General features: G+C 39.8%; 1 protein-coding gene across 2 annotated transcripts in view; it reads left to right on the top strand.

Annotated features, from left to right (window-relative positions):
* Nucleotides 1–17,688, top strand: part of ARMC2 (armadillo repeat containing 2) — a 143,395-nt gene that overhangs the window by 62,151 nt on the left and 63,556 nt on the right. For both annotated transcript variants that reach the window (XM_066607512.1, XM_066607503.1), the window contains exon 7: nucleotides 7,220–7,318. In XM_066607512.1, coding sequence (XP_066463609.1) covers nucleotides 7,220–7,318 — 99 coding nt within the window. The remainder of the gene's footprint in view (nucleotides 1–7,219; nucleotides 7,319–17,688) is intronic.

Below are 17,688 nucleotides of genomic sequence, written 5' to 3' on the forward strand. Positions count from 1 at the left end.
AATGGGTGCTTTTTTTCATGTAAGTTTTGTTTGTCACAACACATAAAACGTGCATGATAAAATCGGCTGTGTAAATACATTCTTGCTGGCTGATACATCTTGTACATCTCTGGAATGTGGTCTAACTTTATACCACCTGTTAGTTGGCTTAGTTTATGCCACACTGGTGCATTTTCAATAGTAAATCTGCCCTTATATGTGTGACAACTAATTTAGATTAATTGAAGAGTTGATTTCCAAAGTGACGTATCCATTTTCTGAAAAGATTAAGACAAGAGTAGTTACGTACTTGTCGTGATGCCTAGTGTCTGATTAGCAATATGTTACAGCCAAGATCACTCAAATGACTATAAAACATTCACTGCGAAGATCACATTGTATTCCAAAGTCACAACATAGAAAATCCTGTTTTATGGAAAATGTCATTTGTTGGATTTAAGTCACTTTGGAAATCCCCTCTTCAGATATATACACCTAAAATTGCCTCACAACCACTCTGTACTTCTTGTTCGCTGATGACCATAATGTGTGACTGCAGCAGCCAATCATTGGCCACAACAGTGAACTTCTATAGGCAGTGATTGGCTACAGCAGTCACTTGTCCTGGACAGCCGCAATCGGAAAAGACAGACTGTTTGTGAAATAATTTTAGGTAGTGGGAAAACCCCTTTAACTTTTGAGCTTGTAATAAGGCCCAATGCCCACGTGCATGCACGCAATCCTATGCAGACAGACACAATTTTGATCCCGGAAAATCCACACGGTAACAAAATTGCGACATGTCCTATTTATGTGCGAGCCTCGCAAAGCCCCGCTCAGAAACGTCACGGCTGATGCGCCGTCTCTGCTCGGCACACGTGCGGTCGTGCGCCAGCTGGCACATCGCAGAGCAGAGAGAGAAGACGCCGGACAGGAAGCGAGAGGTCACTGCAGGAAAAAAGGTCGCATCCCGCTCCGAGAACCTCGCAGTCGGAATCCGACCCAGCCGTGTGCATGAGGCCTAAAAGTTGAAATACTAGGGAGCTTGATTTGTATTGAGCTGATTGAGTATTGATAGATATTCCATATACCATAACATATAAGCACACATACAAAAGAACTGTAGTCACACCGCTTTATAGGTCAGGAGCCACATTAAATTAAAAAATGGAGGGGAGATATACTGAATGACCCCTCTTATTCCATACACCTGGCTATTCACTATTAGAGCTTGCTTAAGTATAAATTAGACCTGTTACCCGAAGTACAGCATAAAATCAAGTAAACCAGTATTTGTAGATCCATTTCAGTACAAATTCACATTTGAATGGGAAAATCAAGCTACCTTAGCGACTTCGAACAAGGCAGCGTTTCAAAAACTTACAACCTTGTGGGGTTTTCTTGTTTAATGGTTTTGAGTATACGGAGAATGGTGTGATCAAGGAAGAGCATCCATTGAATGGGGATACTTTTGGATGTAAAATCCTTCTGAAGAAAAAGAAATCCGAGGAGGGTGTCAAGAATTGTTTTGACGAACAGGCAGTGAACAGTCAAGCAAACTACAGCTGAATACAACGCTGGTGCTCCCACTAACCTACTGAACACAAAACTGGTAGTGGTGTGGGGAATGGTGAAGAAATGTTTTTTTGGGCTCACCCAGGGTCCTCTGATACCCCAAGAAGGAATCCACAATGAATTGCTACAGTTCTGTAGGCCAAAGTGAATTTGAAGACATTTGCTACTCAAGATTTGTCACTAGTATTATACCATACAAGTTGGCATTGTTTGGTGGTTAGGGCACGTCTGTCATCTATATATATAATAAGACGAAAGCCCTCACTGACTCACTCACTGACTGACTGACTGACTGACTGACTCGCCAAAAGTTCTCCAACTTTCCGATGTCCTAGAAACATGAATTTTGGCACAAGCATAGATTATCTCCAAAATAGGAAAAGTAATTGGGACCCAACTCGATTATTTAATTCTAGCACAAAAGAATTAGCATCGAAATTTAACGTACATAATCTAAATCTCTCACTTCCCAATGTCATAGAAACTTAAAATTTGGCACGAGCATTGATTATGTCATAAATAGGAAAAGCTAATGGGTCCCAACTCGATTATTCAATTCTATGCGCAAAAGAATTAGCGGCAAAATTTTACATACATAATCTAAATCTCTCACTTCCCAATGTCATAGAAACATGAAATTTGCCATAAGCATTGAATATGTCATAAATAGGAAAAGTTAATGGGTCCCAACTCTATTATTCAATTCTAGCGCAAAAGAACTAGCATCCAAATTTTACGTACGGAATCTAATTCTCTGACTTCTTGGTGTCATAGAAACATGAAATTTGGAGCGGGAATCGAATATGTCATAAATAGGAAAAGTTAAAGGGGTTGTCTCACGAAAGCAAGTGGGGTTATACACTTCTGTATGGCCATATTAATGCACTTTGTAATGTACATCGTGCATTAAATATGAGCCATACAGAAGTTATTCACTTACCTGCTCCGTTGCTAGCGTCCTCGTCTCCATGGCTCCGTCTAATTTCGCTGGCTTCTTGCTCTTTTAGACGCGCTTGCGCTGTGCGGTCTTCTGCCTGGTGAATGGGGCCGCTCGTGCCGGAGAGCTGCTCACCGCGTCGTCATCGTAGGTCCGCCCCGTCACGTGTGCCGATTCCAGCCAATCAGGAGGCTGGAATCGGCAATGGAATGCAAGGGAGGAGAAGAAAATCCACGGTGCACCATGGGAGAAGACCCACGGTGCACCGTGGGAGAAGACCAGCGGCGCCATCTTTAAAAGAAGAATAGAAGAAGCTGCAGAACGCTGATGCAGGTAAGTGCAATGTGCTTTTTAAAAACTAACCTATGCTTTCTTTTTAACAGGGCAGAATGCGGGGGTAAGTGAAAATTTTTTTTTTTCGCTTTCGCCGCAAGACAACCGCTTTAATAGGTCCCACCTCGATTGTTCAATTCTAAGCGCAAAAGAATTAGTGTCCACATTTTATGTACGAAATCTAATTCTCTCACTTCCCGTTGTCCTAGAAACTTGAAATTTGGCACGGGCATTGATTATGTCATAAATAGGAAAAATTAATGGGTCCCAACTCGATTATTCAATTCTAAGTGCAAAAGAATTAGTGTCCAAATTTTACGTACGGAATGTAATTTTCTCACTTTCCGGTGTCATAGAAACGTGAAATTTGGCACGAGCATTGATTATGTCATAAATAGGAAAAGCTAATGGGTCCCAACTCGATTATTCAATTCTATGCGCAAAAGAATTAGCGGCAAAATTTTATGTACGGCAATGTAATTTTCTCACTTTCCGGTGTCAGAGACGTGAAATTTGGCACGAGCATTGATTATGTCATAACTAGGAAAAGCTAATGGGTCCCAACTCGATTATTCAATTCTATGCGCAAAAGAATTAGCGGCAAAATTTTACGTACATAATCTAAATCTCTCACTTTCCAATGTCATAGAAACATGAAATTTACCATAAGCATTGAATATGTCATAAATAGGAAAAGTTAATGGGTCCCAACTCGATTATTCAATTCTAGCGCAAAAAAACTAGCGTCCAAATTTTACGTATGGAATCTAATTCTCTCACTTCTTGGTGTCCTAGAAACATGAAATTTGGAACAGGAATTGAATGTCATAAATAGGAAAAGTTAATAGGTCCCACCTCGATTGTTCAATTCTAAGCGCAAAAGAATTAGTGTCCACATTTTATTTACGAAATATAATTCTCTCACTTCCCGATGTCATAGAAACTTGAAATTTGGCACGGGCATTAATTATGTCATAAATAGGAAATATTAATGGGTCCCAACTCGATTATTCAAATCTATGCATAAAAGAATTAGCCAGCATTTTTTTTCTCCCCTGTCCTCCTGCACACAGGACCTCCGACACATTCTATACATCTTTGGAATCGTGTCACCCCTAGGCATCCTGTTGTCCTATCCAGCCGAACTGACGAAGGGGTTCTTCCCCGAAACGCGTATTCCATTGCTGGTTTTTAATTTCTGAAAAATAATAAAAAAGAAGTGCTTTCACCATCACACATTGGACTTTGATCTACATCTTCTAGTAGCTTAGAGTGTTGCGCCTCCATACCAGTTCTTTTCACATCCTTTTCGCTACACTTACGCCCACACTGGTGGAGCGTCATCTAGTTGGCAGCACCTCCACCATTCAAAATACTCAATCATTGAAAACTCTTTGTACTCCATAAATATTCCACTACCCTCACTGGGTCTTGCTCCACCCTCCTTTTTCATTTCTTTTACTCGGATTTTGGACAATGACCCCTGGAGGGTAGAGATGAGCGAACGTACTCGGTAAGGCCAATTTCGCAATCGAGCACCGCGATTTTTGAGTACTTCACTACTCGGGTGAAAAGATTCGGGGGGCGCCGTGGATGTGCGGGGGGTTGCAGAGGGGAGTGGAGGGGGAGAGGGAGAGAGAGCTCCCCCCTGTTCCGCGCTGCTACCTCCCGCTCCACCACGCCACGCCCCGCCCCCTGGCGACCCCCGAATCTTTTCACCCGAGTAGTGAAGTACTCGAAAATCGCGGTGCTCGATTGCGAAATCGGCCTTACCGAGTACGTTCACTCATCTCTACTGGAGGGTCATTGATGGTCTTGAACAACTAGACGGCTAAGAACAACAGATATACAACTTTTCCAGGATTTATATCGCAGAAACTAGCGACCTCAGTGACACATTTAGTATTTTCCCTCTTGGATTATTATATAACCAATCAGATCTCAGCTTTCAGTACTTACAGTACTCTGGGCTCTAATTAGTTGCTGAGAGCACCAGAGCCTTTAGTCAGTTTTAATAAATGAAACCCTTGTAGCATGTTTTTCTACATTTTTTTAAAATGCACAAAAGAAAGTTGAAGAGAAGCAGAATGCATTCCCGATAGAAGTACTGTACAGGAACAGGTTAAATGGCAAGAATAGACATTTTTGGAAGATAATGTTTCCAAAAAGTGTATAGAGAAAAAAAACTGGTCAAAAACTAGAATCTAAAGAGTCTAAGTTATTGTAAAACCTAATTCTTTCAGAATATAATCTGGCAGTTGTGAGCTTTTTCTGTCATGGAGTCAGGCATCTTTCAGTCTGTGTGCAGTTTCCTGCTCGGTTGCAGTTTAATGTTTGTTCAGCTTGCTTCTACAACCCATTGTATGTACTGTAATTCTATGCCTATCATGTTATTATTTATAAATTGGTTTATTTACCATGAAGTGGGTTTTTTCCCAGTAATTGACAGATTGTGAGACTACGGGTCATTTGCCATTTTTCCATATACTACAATTCTATCTCAACAGGCTTTTAGATTTGTTTGTCAGATTCTTTCTTTCTCTTGTGCAGAGTACTTTGAGGAAACCTTTAAGAAGAATGTATGACTTAAGTATATGTGGGAGAGCCTATACACTGCTGCAGTGTTGCTAAGGCTCCTGAGTATCTGTGCTATAAACAGAAGCCAATCGCTGTAGACTGGGTTGTGTTTTGTGACCAGTAGAGTTCTGTGTGTTGTGAGTACAGCACGGAGACCGCAATAACTCGGCAATCTTCAGTTCTTAGATCCTTTTTTTTTTTTTCAAGTTTCCTGTTCATTATCTGAAACCCAAAGTGATATATATATAAAACCACTTCTCAAGGCTATTGACATAGTGTGAAGAGGAAAAAAGTGGTGACTTGGTTTTGTAAAAAAACAAAACCTAGAATTGCATTAAATATTAACTATATGCAGCCTCAATTAAAGTTGGTGGGCATTCAATGCCCAAAACTCCATACATTATGTTCTGTGTTGTTGCACTTCGTTTTAACCCATCATAATCTAGTATAATCTTATAAACCTCCTTTTTTTTTGCCTGTTATGTTAATGATTTTGTGTTTTAAAGACCTTATGCAAAGACAGTAAAACAAGCTATTTTGTTACCGTGCAGTTACTTTTATTGTATGCACTATGCTGTGTCACTATGGCATCATAATGGAAGCATTGGCACTGCAACAGATTTTGTTTGTTTTTTTTTGTTTTGGGTTCTGGAGGTTGTTGCTGTAATTGTGATGGCAAGAATAGTACTACTTCCTGCACTACTCTTGCCATCAAAAGTACTATAAATCCCATCTGCGGCTCTAAAGGGATATGTAGTCCTAGTATTACAATGGAAAATTCAGATTTTTGTATTGAAAGAGTTTACATACAATTTGTAATGGACTATAATTAAGTAAACCTATTTATTATGGTGCACATTTAAGGCACAGGGCAAAATAAAAGAAGTATGCCAAGCTTGGACCTGTGCTTCGCTATGTAGGTGATTACTTAACCTGTGGCAGAGTAGCATCATTCATTGTACAATACTAATAGTAAAAAAAAGCAAGATTTTTGTCTTCCTACAGCGTACAGTATTTATTGTACAGAGCGTTACAATTACAGTAATGACAAATATGCATATTTTCGTTAGATCACTTTAAATTCATTTTTCTTTTCAATTAGGAAAAAAAACATTGCAGTAAAAAAAATGTTTTGTGTTAGGTTCACACTAGAATCTGTACCAATAGTGTGGGTTTTGGTGTGAATTTTTCCAACCCTTGTGATCTCATTGAGAGCCACGGAAAAATAAAATTAGTATGGTCCTGGAATGGGGCGCCACGCTATTTAAAAAAAGTTTAGGCCAGTCTCACACAAACAGATTTGAATTGTGGATCCCGCAATTGGCATCCGCGTGGATATTGAAAGGCATGCATTTTTGAATTTTTATTCGAACTCGCTGGTATGAATTGCGTACTCCACGAGCGGAATAAGAATGGTAGTATGCTCTATTTTACCGTGGAATCCGCATGGACTGCCTCCATTGATAACTTTACTGTTGGCATTGATTGTAGTATCTTAAGAATAAAACTGCATAACTGAGGGATGTCACCGTCTCCCAGTAGTAAGGGTTTAGGCACTACTTCGGAGGTGCACCATCAATGTGCCAGGGTGCAGGAAGAACATACCTTCTTAAAACTTTCAATTGCACAATAATTCTCATCCTCTCTGTAGGCTCTACACCTGCCTCTGGTGCAGAAAAACTGCAACGTGTGCAGTGGAATGTTATAGTAAAAACATAAATTTAAATAAAATATTTGTAGTTATTTTTATAGTTTTTTTTAGTATGCCTGACTTTAATCCTTGCCTCTCTTTCACTTTTTTTCTTTTGAACGCAAAAGATGAATTAACAGTGAATGAATCAGAAACTGAATGGGAGAGACATTACTGGAATGAAAACATTTTACCAATTCTACAGGCTTTGGAGGCAGCACACCAAGGTAAGGAGGATTCTTTTTATGCCTTTTCAATACACAGCATATATTTTAACCTTCGACCAGTAGTTTGTATTTGAGAAACTGTTTACCTTGGAACAACTATAGCGGATGATTCTTTTTATTCTTTTTTTTTTATGTTTGCTCTTCTCTTTTTGATGTATTAAAATGAAAATTAAACCTCTTACCATTTTTGTTCGCTCTCCTATGCTCTATTTTTTGTTACAAAGAAGTGATACATGTTTTACATGTAGGATTTCTATATATACCGTGACCATGTAAGCACACAAGCCTTAGTAAAGCAGCTAATAAACATCAATTTAATAATAATTAGGCCAACTGTACACGACTGGGTCGGATTTCAGATGCAGGATCCCACAGTGGAATCCGAACTTGTGCCTAGCCGGTGACCCCCACGTACCTATAGTTTTCTTCTTTCTGTTCTGCCGATAGACCGCACGTCGAGCCGTTGGACATGTGCAGTACAGATTTTCCCCATGCCGTCGCTAGGCGATGATGTGGAATCTGCGACCTTTCCGCAAAGTTAATCGGCTTACATTAAGTTCAGTAGGAGTCGTCCGAGCGGAATCTGCTCAAAAATAGAGCATGCTACGATTTTTCTTACGGAAGCAGAAAATCACAATTGGTTTTTGCTTGTGTGCAGGAAAAAACGCTACTGCATGCTACGGGCAGTATTTGCCGCAGAACCCGGAGGTGGCCACCTACTCCGGATTCCACAATCCAAATATGCTCGTGTGCAGCCAGCCCTATACTGCTTTGCTCACAGCAAACTGGAGAGACATATAATGCCTACAACATGAAAGGAACTTCACATAGCAGGTTAGGTAAATAAAACAAGAGAGGCAGGGCTTTAGCAAATCCTAACTGCAGATCTGAGAGAGGTGGATGCAGGGAAGCAGATCTTGTGAAGGCAGCTCCTCACCCACAGCATAAAAACAACTTAAAGGGGTTGTCCCGCGGCAGCAAGTGGGTCTATACACTTCTGTATGGCCATATTAATGCACTTTGTAATGTACATTGTGCATTAATTATGAGCCATACAGAAGTTATAAAAAGTTTTATACTTACCTGCTCCGTTGCTAGCGTCCTCGTTCCCATGGAGCCGACTAATTTTCGCCCTCCGATGGCCAAATTAGCCGCGCTTGCGCAGTCCGGGTCTTCTGCTCTCTTCAATGGAGCCGCTCGTGCAGAATGCCGGCTCCGTGTAGCTCCGCCCCGTCACGTGCCGATTCCAGCCAATCAGGAGGCTGGAATCGGCAATGGACCGCACAGAAGAGCTGCGGTCCACGGAGGGAGCAGACCCCGGCGGCCATTTTCAGCAGGTAAGTATGAAGACGCCGGACCGCCGGGATTCAGGTAAGCGCTGAGCGGGTTGTTTTTTTAACCCCTGCATCGGGGTTGTCTCGCGCCGAACGGGGGGGGGGGGGAGTTAAAAAAAAAAAACAACCCGTTTCGGCGCGGGACAACCCCTTTAAAGGTCTTAGTTGCTAGGGAAACTAAATGCCTAACAACGAGCAGTGGTTTGCAGAGGGGTGCACTTGAGCCTTGATTTTCAGCGGTAAAACAAAAAAATGTTTATGAAATTATATTACAAAATTGATGAGACACACACTGGCTATTAGATGAGTATAAATTGTCTGAAAAGGTAGATACGGTTTAAATTCAGACCAGGCATTTTAATGCACACATCCCTAGGTCTTGCCTGTGCATGCTGTCCAGAGTCAGACTTTGGTTTGTGGTTTTTAACTGCATGTCAACTACCCCATGTAAATACACCTTTAACCCCTTAAGGACCAAGCTGTTTTGTACCTTAAGGACAAGACACTTTTTAGGGATTTTACCCATGTGACGGTTTTACTGCTCTATTTTTTTTTTTTCATTTAGCTACCAAAATTATTTTTGCTGCATTTTTTTTCCCCGTGACATATAGGACTATGTTTTTTATATCTTTTTCACTGCCTTTTTTTTTCCGTTTTTTAGTTTTATTGAGGTAAAAAGCTAAAAAAAACTTTTTAACATTTGTAATTTTTTTAAAATTATTTTTATATTAAAGGGGTTGTCCCGCGCCGAAACGGGTTTTTTTTTTTTTCCAACAGCCCCCCCGTTCGGCGCGAGACAAACCCGATGCAGGGACTTAAAAAAAAAAACCGCACAGCGCTTACCTGAATCCCCGCGCTCCGGTGACTTCTTACTTACCTGGTGAAGATGGCCGCCGGGATCTTCTCCCTCGGTGGACCGCAGGGCTTCTGTGCGGTCCATTGCCGATTCCAGCCTCCTGATTGGCTGGAATCGGCACGTGACGGGGCGGAGCTACACGGAGCCGCTCTCCGGCACGAGCGGCCCCATTCAGAAAAGAAGAAGACCGGACTGCGCAAGCGCGTCTAATCCGGCGATTAGACGCTGAAAATTAGACGGCACCATGGAGACGAGGACGCTAGCAACGGAACAGGTAAGTGAATAATTTCTGATAACTTCTGTATGGCTCATAATTAATGCACAATGTACATTACAAAGTGCATTAATATGGCCATACAGAAGTGTATAACTCCACTTGCTTTCGCGGGACAACCCCTTTAACACTAAAATAAAGTATGGGAATAGGTTCCTCTATTTGTTTCAGGCGTTTTGATATATAGTATGTATGGTTTTGGTTTATAGGGTGCATACGGCAACGGTTTTTGTTGGCGTTTGCTTTGTGTTATTCTCTTTCTTTTGTATGTATTGTTGTTTTATTCTGTTTGTTTTTTTTACTTATGTATGTAATTGTGTTTTTTTTTTTTACTATCTATGTCCTCCATAACGTCATATAAGACCTCTGGGTGACATTTACATTTTTTTCCCCCCTTTATTTGACACTTTCCCACTGTAGCTGGGGCGTCCATAGGAGCCCTAGTTACAGGGGAAAGCAATCCTTGTGGTGACATTAGTCACCTGCAGAGCTGCCAGGGTCTAGTCTGACCCTCCAGCTCTGCAGTAGCAGGGAATCCCAGGAGGTCACATGACCCCCCGAGGCTCCCGTAGTGAAAGAACATCTTACTTTCACTTTCCCCATACAGTGCTCATTGAGCAATGTATATCGGGGAAGCAGAAGGCAGGAAGGGTTAAAAGCCCCTCCTGCCTTCTGCTCCGGGTTATCAGCTGTCACTAACAGCTGATAACCCGTTCCTGCCTCTGACTGATTGCAATTTACTGTGGCTGGTCCTAAACGGGTTAAACGCCTTTCTTATATGGTGATCCAATATATCCCACTGAAATTCTCAATGGGAGCAGTATGTGATGAACTTGATGTCCCAGTCACAGCTCTCATATACTGTAGGTACTGTCTAAATACCAGCTAAAAATGCTTGAGCAACATAGAAGAAGGGCAGTAGGAAGAGAATGCAGATATACTGGAAAACTATTGTGGAAATATTAGGACTATATGTGAAAGAAATAAAAACACACTATATACTCCCTAAATAACACAAGTCTTTCTAATTTATGTTAGTGAAGTCTGTATATTTTAGGTAGGAAAATTAGTTTGATAGAAGTTTTATTATTGGGATAGATCAATTTATATTTTAGAAATCCTTATTATCCAAATTTATCATATTCTTTAGATCACAACATTACTAATACTATCATATATTCTGTATATGATGCAGATCTATACTGTTAACATGAATAATACTTCTATACTGTAGACATAAATAATGCCACTATACAATGTGCACATAAACAATACTTATATACTGCACACACCTTGCTAGTTCTTTGCAATTTCAAGAAAAAGTAAGTGAAACCATTGGAATTTTCAGATTTCTGCATTGATTACTAATAAAATATGGCCTAATTGATAGTGTATTATATACAAACACAATTTAACTAAACTAATACATAAATAGTTGCACCATTCATGTCTTCTATTGATCATATTGTGTAAACCTACACATTACAGGGGAGAAAAAGTAAGTGAACCCTGGAAATTTAATAACCTTTAGATCCCCCTTTAGCAGCAATCACTTTCATCAAACGTTTTCTATAGCTGCAAATAATATTTGCACAAATGTTGAAGAGGAATTTTGGATTATTCTTCCCTGCAAATTTTGTTTTGTTTCATCAATATTTCTGGGATGCCTTGCATGCATAGCTGTTTTCAGGTCATACCATATAATCAGCTATTTGAAAGCACAAATCTTCACCTTTTTTAAACATTGTTTGGTTGACTGTTGTGCTTTGCCTCACTGTTTAATTGCACCAACCAAAATCTCTTTACCTTGAGGTTATGGACTGCTGGATTTACGTTTTCCTGCAAAATGTTTTGATACATCGTAACATAGTATGTTAGACCAAAAAAGACATCTGGTTCAGCCTATTTTCTTATTTTGTTTGAGGTGGTCCTGCACTTCTTCCTGGCTTAGACTGGTGACATTTGGTAGAGAGTTTACTTTATCACTCATGATATTTCCCCCTACGTGATTTACATTTGGGATGTGGTTTTGCTGTTAGTGTTCAATGTTTATTTTACAAGTGCCTACTTGTAAAGGGAATAGTAACAGTCTTGAATTTTCTTCGTTTGAAGAGGTCTTTAGCAATGCATTTGTATCTTTTTACAGCTGTATGTGTTTCTATAAAATGTCTCCTAAAAGCATCGGGACGTGGTTTACACTAACCAGTCTTTCTTTAGAAGAACAGATTTGTTACTAACCAGGTTTTGTGTGCCTTTATTTAAAGTGCAAAGCACCTGTGAGATTCACACTTCCAATCTCATCTCCTTTAGGCCCACTGTCCACGACCGTGAATTTGCCGGCGAATCACGCAGGCTGAAGCTTTTCATAGTTGCGAATTGCCCCGATTCTCCGAGGCCAGCCTATCTCTCAGATAGGCTGACCTGCGGAGAACAATGTGCCAGCTCCTGCTCCCGGGCGGCGTCTCCCGCGGTGGAGATCTGACACGGGATACCGCAACGCCCGTGGACAGGGGGACTAATTTACAGAGAGGATCACTTACTTTTTCACTCTACACTGTATAATGTCTCCTCGATGTGCTTGATAAAAGACCTGAATAGTGTAGCTGTCTGTTATTAGTTTTGATTGTTATTTAAATCCAGATTATAGACCAAGGCAATCGGAACACATTTTGAATAATCAAAAGCAAAAATCCAGGTGATGCCAAAGGGTTCACTTATTTTTTTCTTGCAACTGTATACTGTACACATGAATAATGTATGTACTGTACACAATGCGGTTTTATGTACACTATAAATGAATGATGCTATATACTGCACTTGTGAATAATTATTTCATATATACTATACACATGAATTATAATTTATCAATGTACCACCTAAATAATGCTGCCTTATACTATGTGTATATACTGTACAAACACCATGTGCCATACATACAAGTAATGTCCTATGCAGTAATACTAACTTATAAAGATCTCCTATGACTAGTAAGGATTGTTCACCAGATGGGCAGTCCCGCTGTCTCTGGTCCCTCTGCTGTCTCACGCCCTCTTCTGATAGCAGACTGTAATAGCAGTCTATTGTTAGAGATAGTCAGTAAGGGGGCAAAGCAGAAAGTAGGGATGGAGGAAAGCATCCAAGCCTCGTCTGTACCAAAATGTCTTTAGGGGAAAATAATTGTGTTATGTATGGCATGTGATCGAGTATGTCCCAGTATTTTTCTGTCAGATTCGTAAAAAAAAGTTATGCTATGCTCCATGCAGTATGGGCAGCGGTATATAGGAAATCGGAGGCATAAAGTACAAGCAATTAAATGTGAGCCCTATTATGCACTTTACAAAGTGAAATGGTAACATAGCCATATGCATAGGCTTTCTAGTTATGTCAGCACAATCTCACAAACTTTTGAAAGGGAATATATATACTGACCTTTCTGAGAACCTGGGATCCCAGCGTTGGGTCAATTAATTTGTTACATGCCATAATTTTCATACAATTAAAGTTTCTATGGTGCAACATGTAGTCCTGGATACTCATGAGCTGTATCTGCCTCCATCCCTGTTGCATTATGACCGCATTCTTCCTATACTGTATATAGAAAAAATTCTGTCAACCAGCAGCAGGGGAAGCCACAGCTCATGAATATTGCGAACCACACAACACCCTATAGATTGGACTACATGCCGTGGATCACGCTGTAGCACTGAGTAAGGCTGGTTGTCTATGGGCGAGATCCGTGGCGATAAATCGCTCACGGAGCTCGCATGACACGCTTTTCATAGGATAGCGATTCTCCACTCTCGTGATTAAAATCGTGCCGTGGTGAGCCTATCAATTACATATTCTCATCGCGGAGATCTTACAGTGCTCCACCCTCCTCCCCCGCAGCGGAGTATCGCTAGCGATATTCCGTCTCGGTCGTGGACAGGCGGCCTAACTGATTTTATGAAAAGCACGGCAACTAACAAATACAGTAAATGACCCCTGCTGCACTCTGGTTTTCTGTCAATATGGTAGTTTGTTGCCCTCAAATGGGTCCGCACAAATATGGAGATAAATTCTTTAACCCTTTCCAATCCAATTTGTATCCTGGTTTTCCTAGGGTGCTTACTCTTTTTCTGCTGTTATACAATAGCGGTATCTGCTGGCTAAAGCCAGTACTGCATGAGGGGACACGTTGGATAGGCTCTGACAGAAGAGAGGCTGGCAATATACAGTAAGAGAACCCTACTGGATGTCTTCCAACATCAGAGCTGTACAGCTTTAAATCATAATGTCTTCAGACGTCAGACAGTGGATTGGAAAGGGTTAATGGGTAAATTCAGTGATTTACTGACTGCATCTAAATCACTGCATAAATAGGGAGATTTGCTCTCCTATTTTTATTTGAGGTATGCTGAGGGAGAGGTTACACTGGCTCTAAAGTATTCTGCACCCTTAATGTCTGTTTTTACCAATCATTTAGCATCAGGAAACCTGTTACCCTTAATGAGAAGTTCCACTTGTAATATAAGGTGAAAATGAATAGTTTGTTGCTTAAATTCTCATCCATTTAGGTTAAGACACAAGCCTACAACTGTGATACATATCAGTGTTAACTTGCTATTTTGTCAAGTAGTGATGATATGTGTGTAGGTACTGTATGCACATAGGTGTGGATACACAAAATATCCTTATGCCAACACAACTTGAGAGAAATAAAAACAGGACATGAGATCTTCAGGAGTTAGCGTTACTTCTAAACTATGATTGTAACTTCTAGTACTAATGCTGCTAAAGGAAGATGTTAAAATGTTTTTACATTTACATATACGGTTATATACTATATGAGATTCATTAAATGAACTCTACTAAAGCCATTTTCGGGTGTTTTGAAAATGTGAAAAAACACATTTCATTATTGTGTTTATGAGAAGTTGAACCTTCTGCTAGAAGAGCGTGGGAAGGAAGTATAGTCAAAAGGAAGTGCTTTTTACAAGAGACCTATAACTTCAACTTCTCATACCTCAAGACAAGTACAGCATCAAGTATTAAAAGGAAATCACATTTTTAACAGTGTCATTAGCACTACAGTAAACTTTGTATATATAGAGATGTAAAGATGTTAATTACGAAATACATAAAAATAAGCCAAAATATTACCAATGCCACACAATTAGTGTACCACATGCACCACTATCACGTCAGAAAAAAATTTGAGTCGTATGCTATAATGTATTAAACATTTTTCTTTAACTTTAGTGTGTGAGCAAGATTTTTTAAAATCTTTTCCACAATAGTGTAACATATTGTCTGCAATAAATAACCGCTGCAGCCAAACTACAACAGGGAAGATACATGTCAACTCCTGTGGAATACTGGGCTTGGAGAATGTTATCAGAAACCTTAAAGATCTGCCTGTTGCCTATAAATATTATGCTTACCCTATTTACAAGGCAGTTCCCTTTTAATTTAAATTAGGGCGCTATTACATGATGGGCATTAAACTTTAGTTTTTTTTTAAACTTTTTTTTTTTTTTTTTTTAATTGCCATTTTTATAATGTCAAAACAGACTATCTCAGCAGTGTCGTACATTACAGTTTGCATACATTCACAAATGTTATTTGTGTCTCACATATACTGATACACTGGAAAGTTCCAAATTTTTCAAAAACAAATAATATTCACGTATTGTTCTCACTACCTGTTAGGAATATTCATACATATGATAAAATTATTATACATATTGTCAGTAGTAGTGCATAGAGAAGTAAGTGTTATGCTATACAGACACAGTATTTACCAGTTATTGCTTATAAATGTATGTATACATATGTTAAAGACTAGAACTTAACAAAATCTAAACTGAAAAACAAAGAAAAAGAAAAAAATTCAGTGAAATGAAATAAAGGTGGAAATTACTAATGTATCATTATGTGTCTTCCTTGATTCTTCATTATATAGTTTAGTTTAAGTTAGGGCTACATGGATTCGGAATCCAGAGCTATAGTTGTACCTTGGACACACTGTCTCCTGTATGGTCAAAGATTGTTAATTTATGTTACTTTTAGTCTCTCCAATGTATTTTTCGTCAGTTTGCATATAGTACCAGGTTGTGTTGCTAAACGGCCGCATACATCCAGTGATCTCAATTGAGTCTCAAAACTTCCCTATAAAGACCTGACTTTTTTTTTTAAACATTTGATGCTTGAGACTCTGCATACCTTTCTATCTCCAGTCTTTCTATTCAGGTGTTTTAACTGTTGCAGTATATCTGATACTGCAAGGGGGTTGGAGTGTAGCCAGTTTATCAACAAACACCTTTTGCTCATTATAAGAATAGTGTGTGTCATATTAGAATGTTTAGCTCTATTAGGAGAGTGAAATACACAGACTTGTGGTGTTAGGTCTCATGTCCACTGGGAAACTATAATTAGCAAATCCGCATCCCATAGGAAAGCATTGACCATTTTCAGGTAATTAAATAGCCGTAGATGGTATTTTAAGTTATTTGCGGATTTCACGCGCGTGAAAAAAACGCGACATGCTCCTTTAAGTGCGGATCACGCGTGCGGGAGTTCACAGAGCTCATAGCTCAATTGATTTCCCGCATGAAAAAAAAGGCAATTATAGTGCATCGGCAGCAGAAATCTGTGCAGGCCTGATTTTCCCCGTGGACATGAGGCCTTAAATGTACAGACATTCCTCCAACTTCCTGCACAAACGCCCGAGTCCTCTCCCAAAACGTTTTAATTTTAGGACTATGCTGGATACCGTGCAAAAAGTTGGATTTTGGTTGGGAGCACCTAGGACACGCCTGCAATCTGATCAGGCCTCTGGGATGCTGTGGAATATGAAAGCCATATATTGCGCCATCTATAACTTTAAAGTCTGTTTCCCACCATCTTTGATTTATTATGGATTTTTTTTATGGAGGTCCACCCTTTGACAATCCCTTGAGGCATCTCCGGGTCCCAGAGCTCACACACCCAGGCCATTAAACCTTGTGTAATAGCGCTAATTGCTAGGCTGGCACACATGTAATGGCACCCTTAACCCATTAAGGGCCAGGCACAGTAAATATACAGCGGCTAGTCATGGGCTCAAAACCCCGCCGATACTAAAATTACGACAGGGCTTTAAGCCTCTTGCCTCTGCAAGCAATCAGAGGCACGAATGAGTTATCAGCTGTTAGTGACAGATAATCACCCGGAGGAGAAGGCGGGAGGGTTTTTTAACCCTTTCTGCCTTTTGGCTTCCTGAGTCCACAGTGCTCAATGAGCACGGTGTACTCAAAAGTAAAAGTGTAACTTTCACTCTGGGAACCGGGGGGGTCATGTGACCGCTGGGGTTCCTATGGATGCCCCAGCTACAGTTTGAAATTGTCAAATAAAATTTTAAAAAAATAAGTGAATGTCCCTCAGAGGTCTTACATAACGTCATGGGGGACATAGATAGTAAAAAAAAATGTAAATACATACATCAGTAAAACAAAATTCCTGAATAAAACAACAATATATACATAAGAAAGAGAATAACATAAAGCCGACACCAATCAAACCCGTTGCTCCCTGTAAACCAAAACCATACGTATTATATATCAAAACGTCCGAAACAAATAGAGGAACCCGTTCCCGTACTTTATTTTAGCATAAATATACTAAATAAAAAAATAACTAAATTTGGAAAAAATAATTTTTTTAGCATTTTACCCCCAATAATACTAAAAAAACGGGAAAAAAGTCCGTGAAAAAGATATTTTAAAAATCGCCCTGTGTGTCACGGGAAAAAAAAAAAACCAGCAAAAATTATTTTGATAGCTAAAGGAAACAAAATACGGCAGTAAAACCACCACATGGGTAAAATCTAAAGATGAGCGAACACCAAAATGTTCGGGTTCGCGTTATTCGAAACGAACTTCCCGCG

Source organism: Eleutherodactylus coqui, chromosome 1 (assembly GCF_035609145.1).
Source record: "Eleutherodactylus coqui strain aEleCoq1 chromosome 1, aEleCoq1.hap1, whole genome shotgun sequence".
NCBI lineage: Eukaryota > Metazoa > Chordata > Amphibia > Anura > Eleutherodactylidae > Eleutherodactylus > Eleutherodactylus coqui.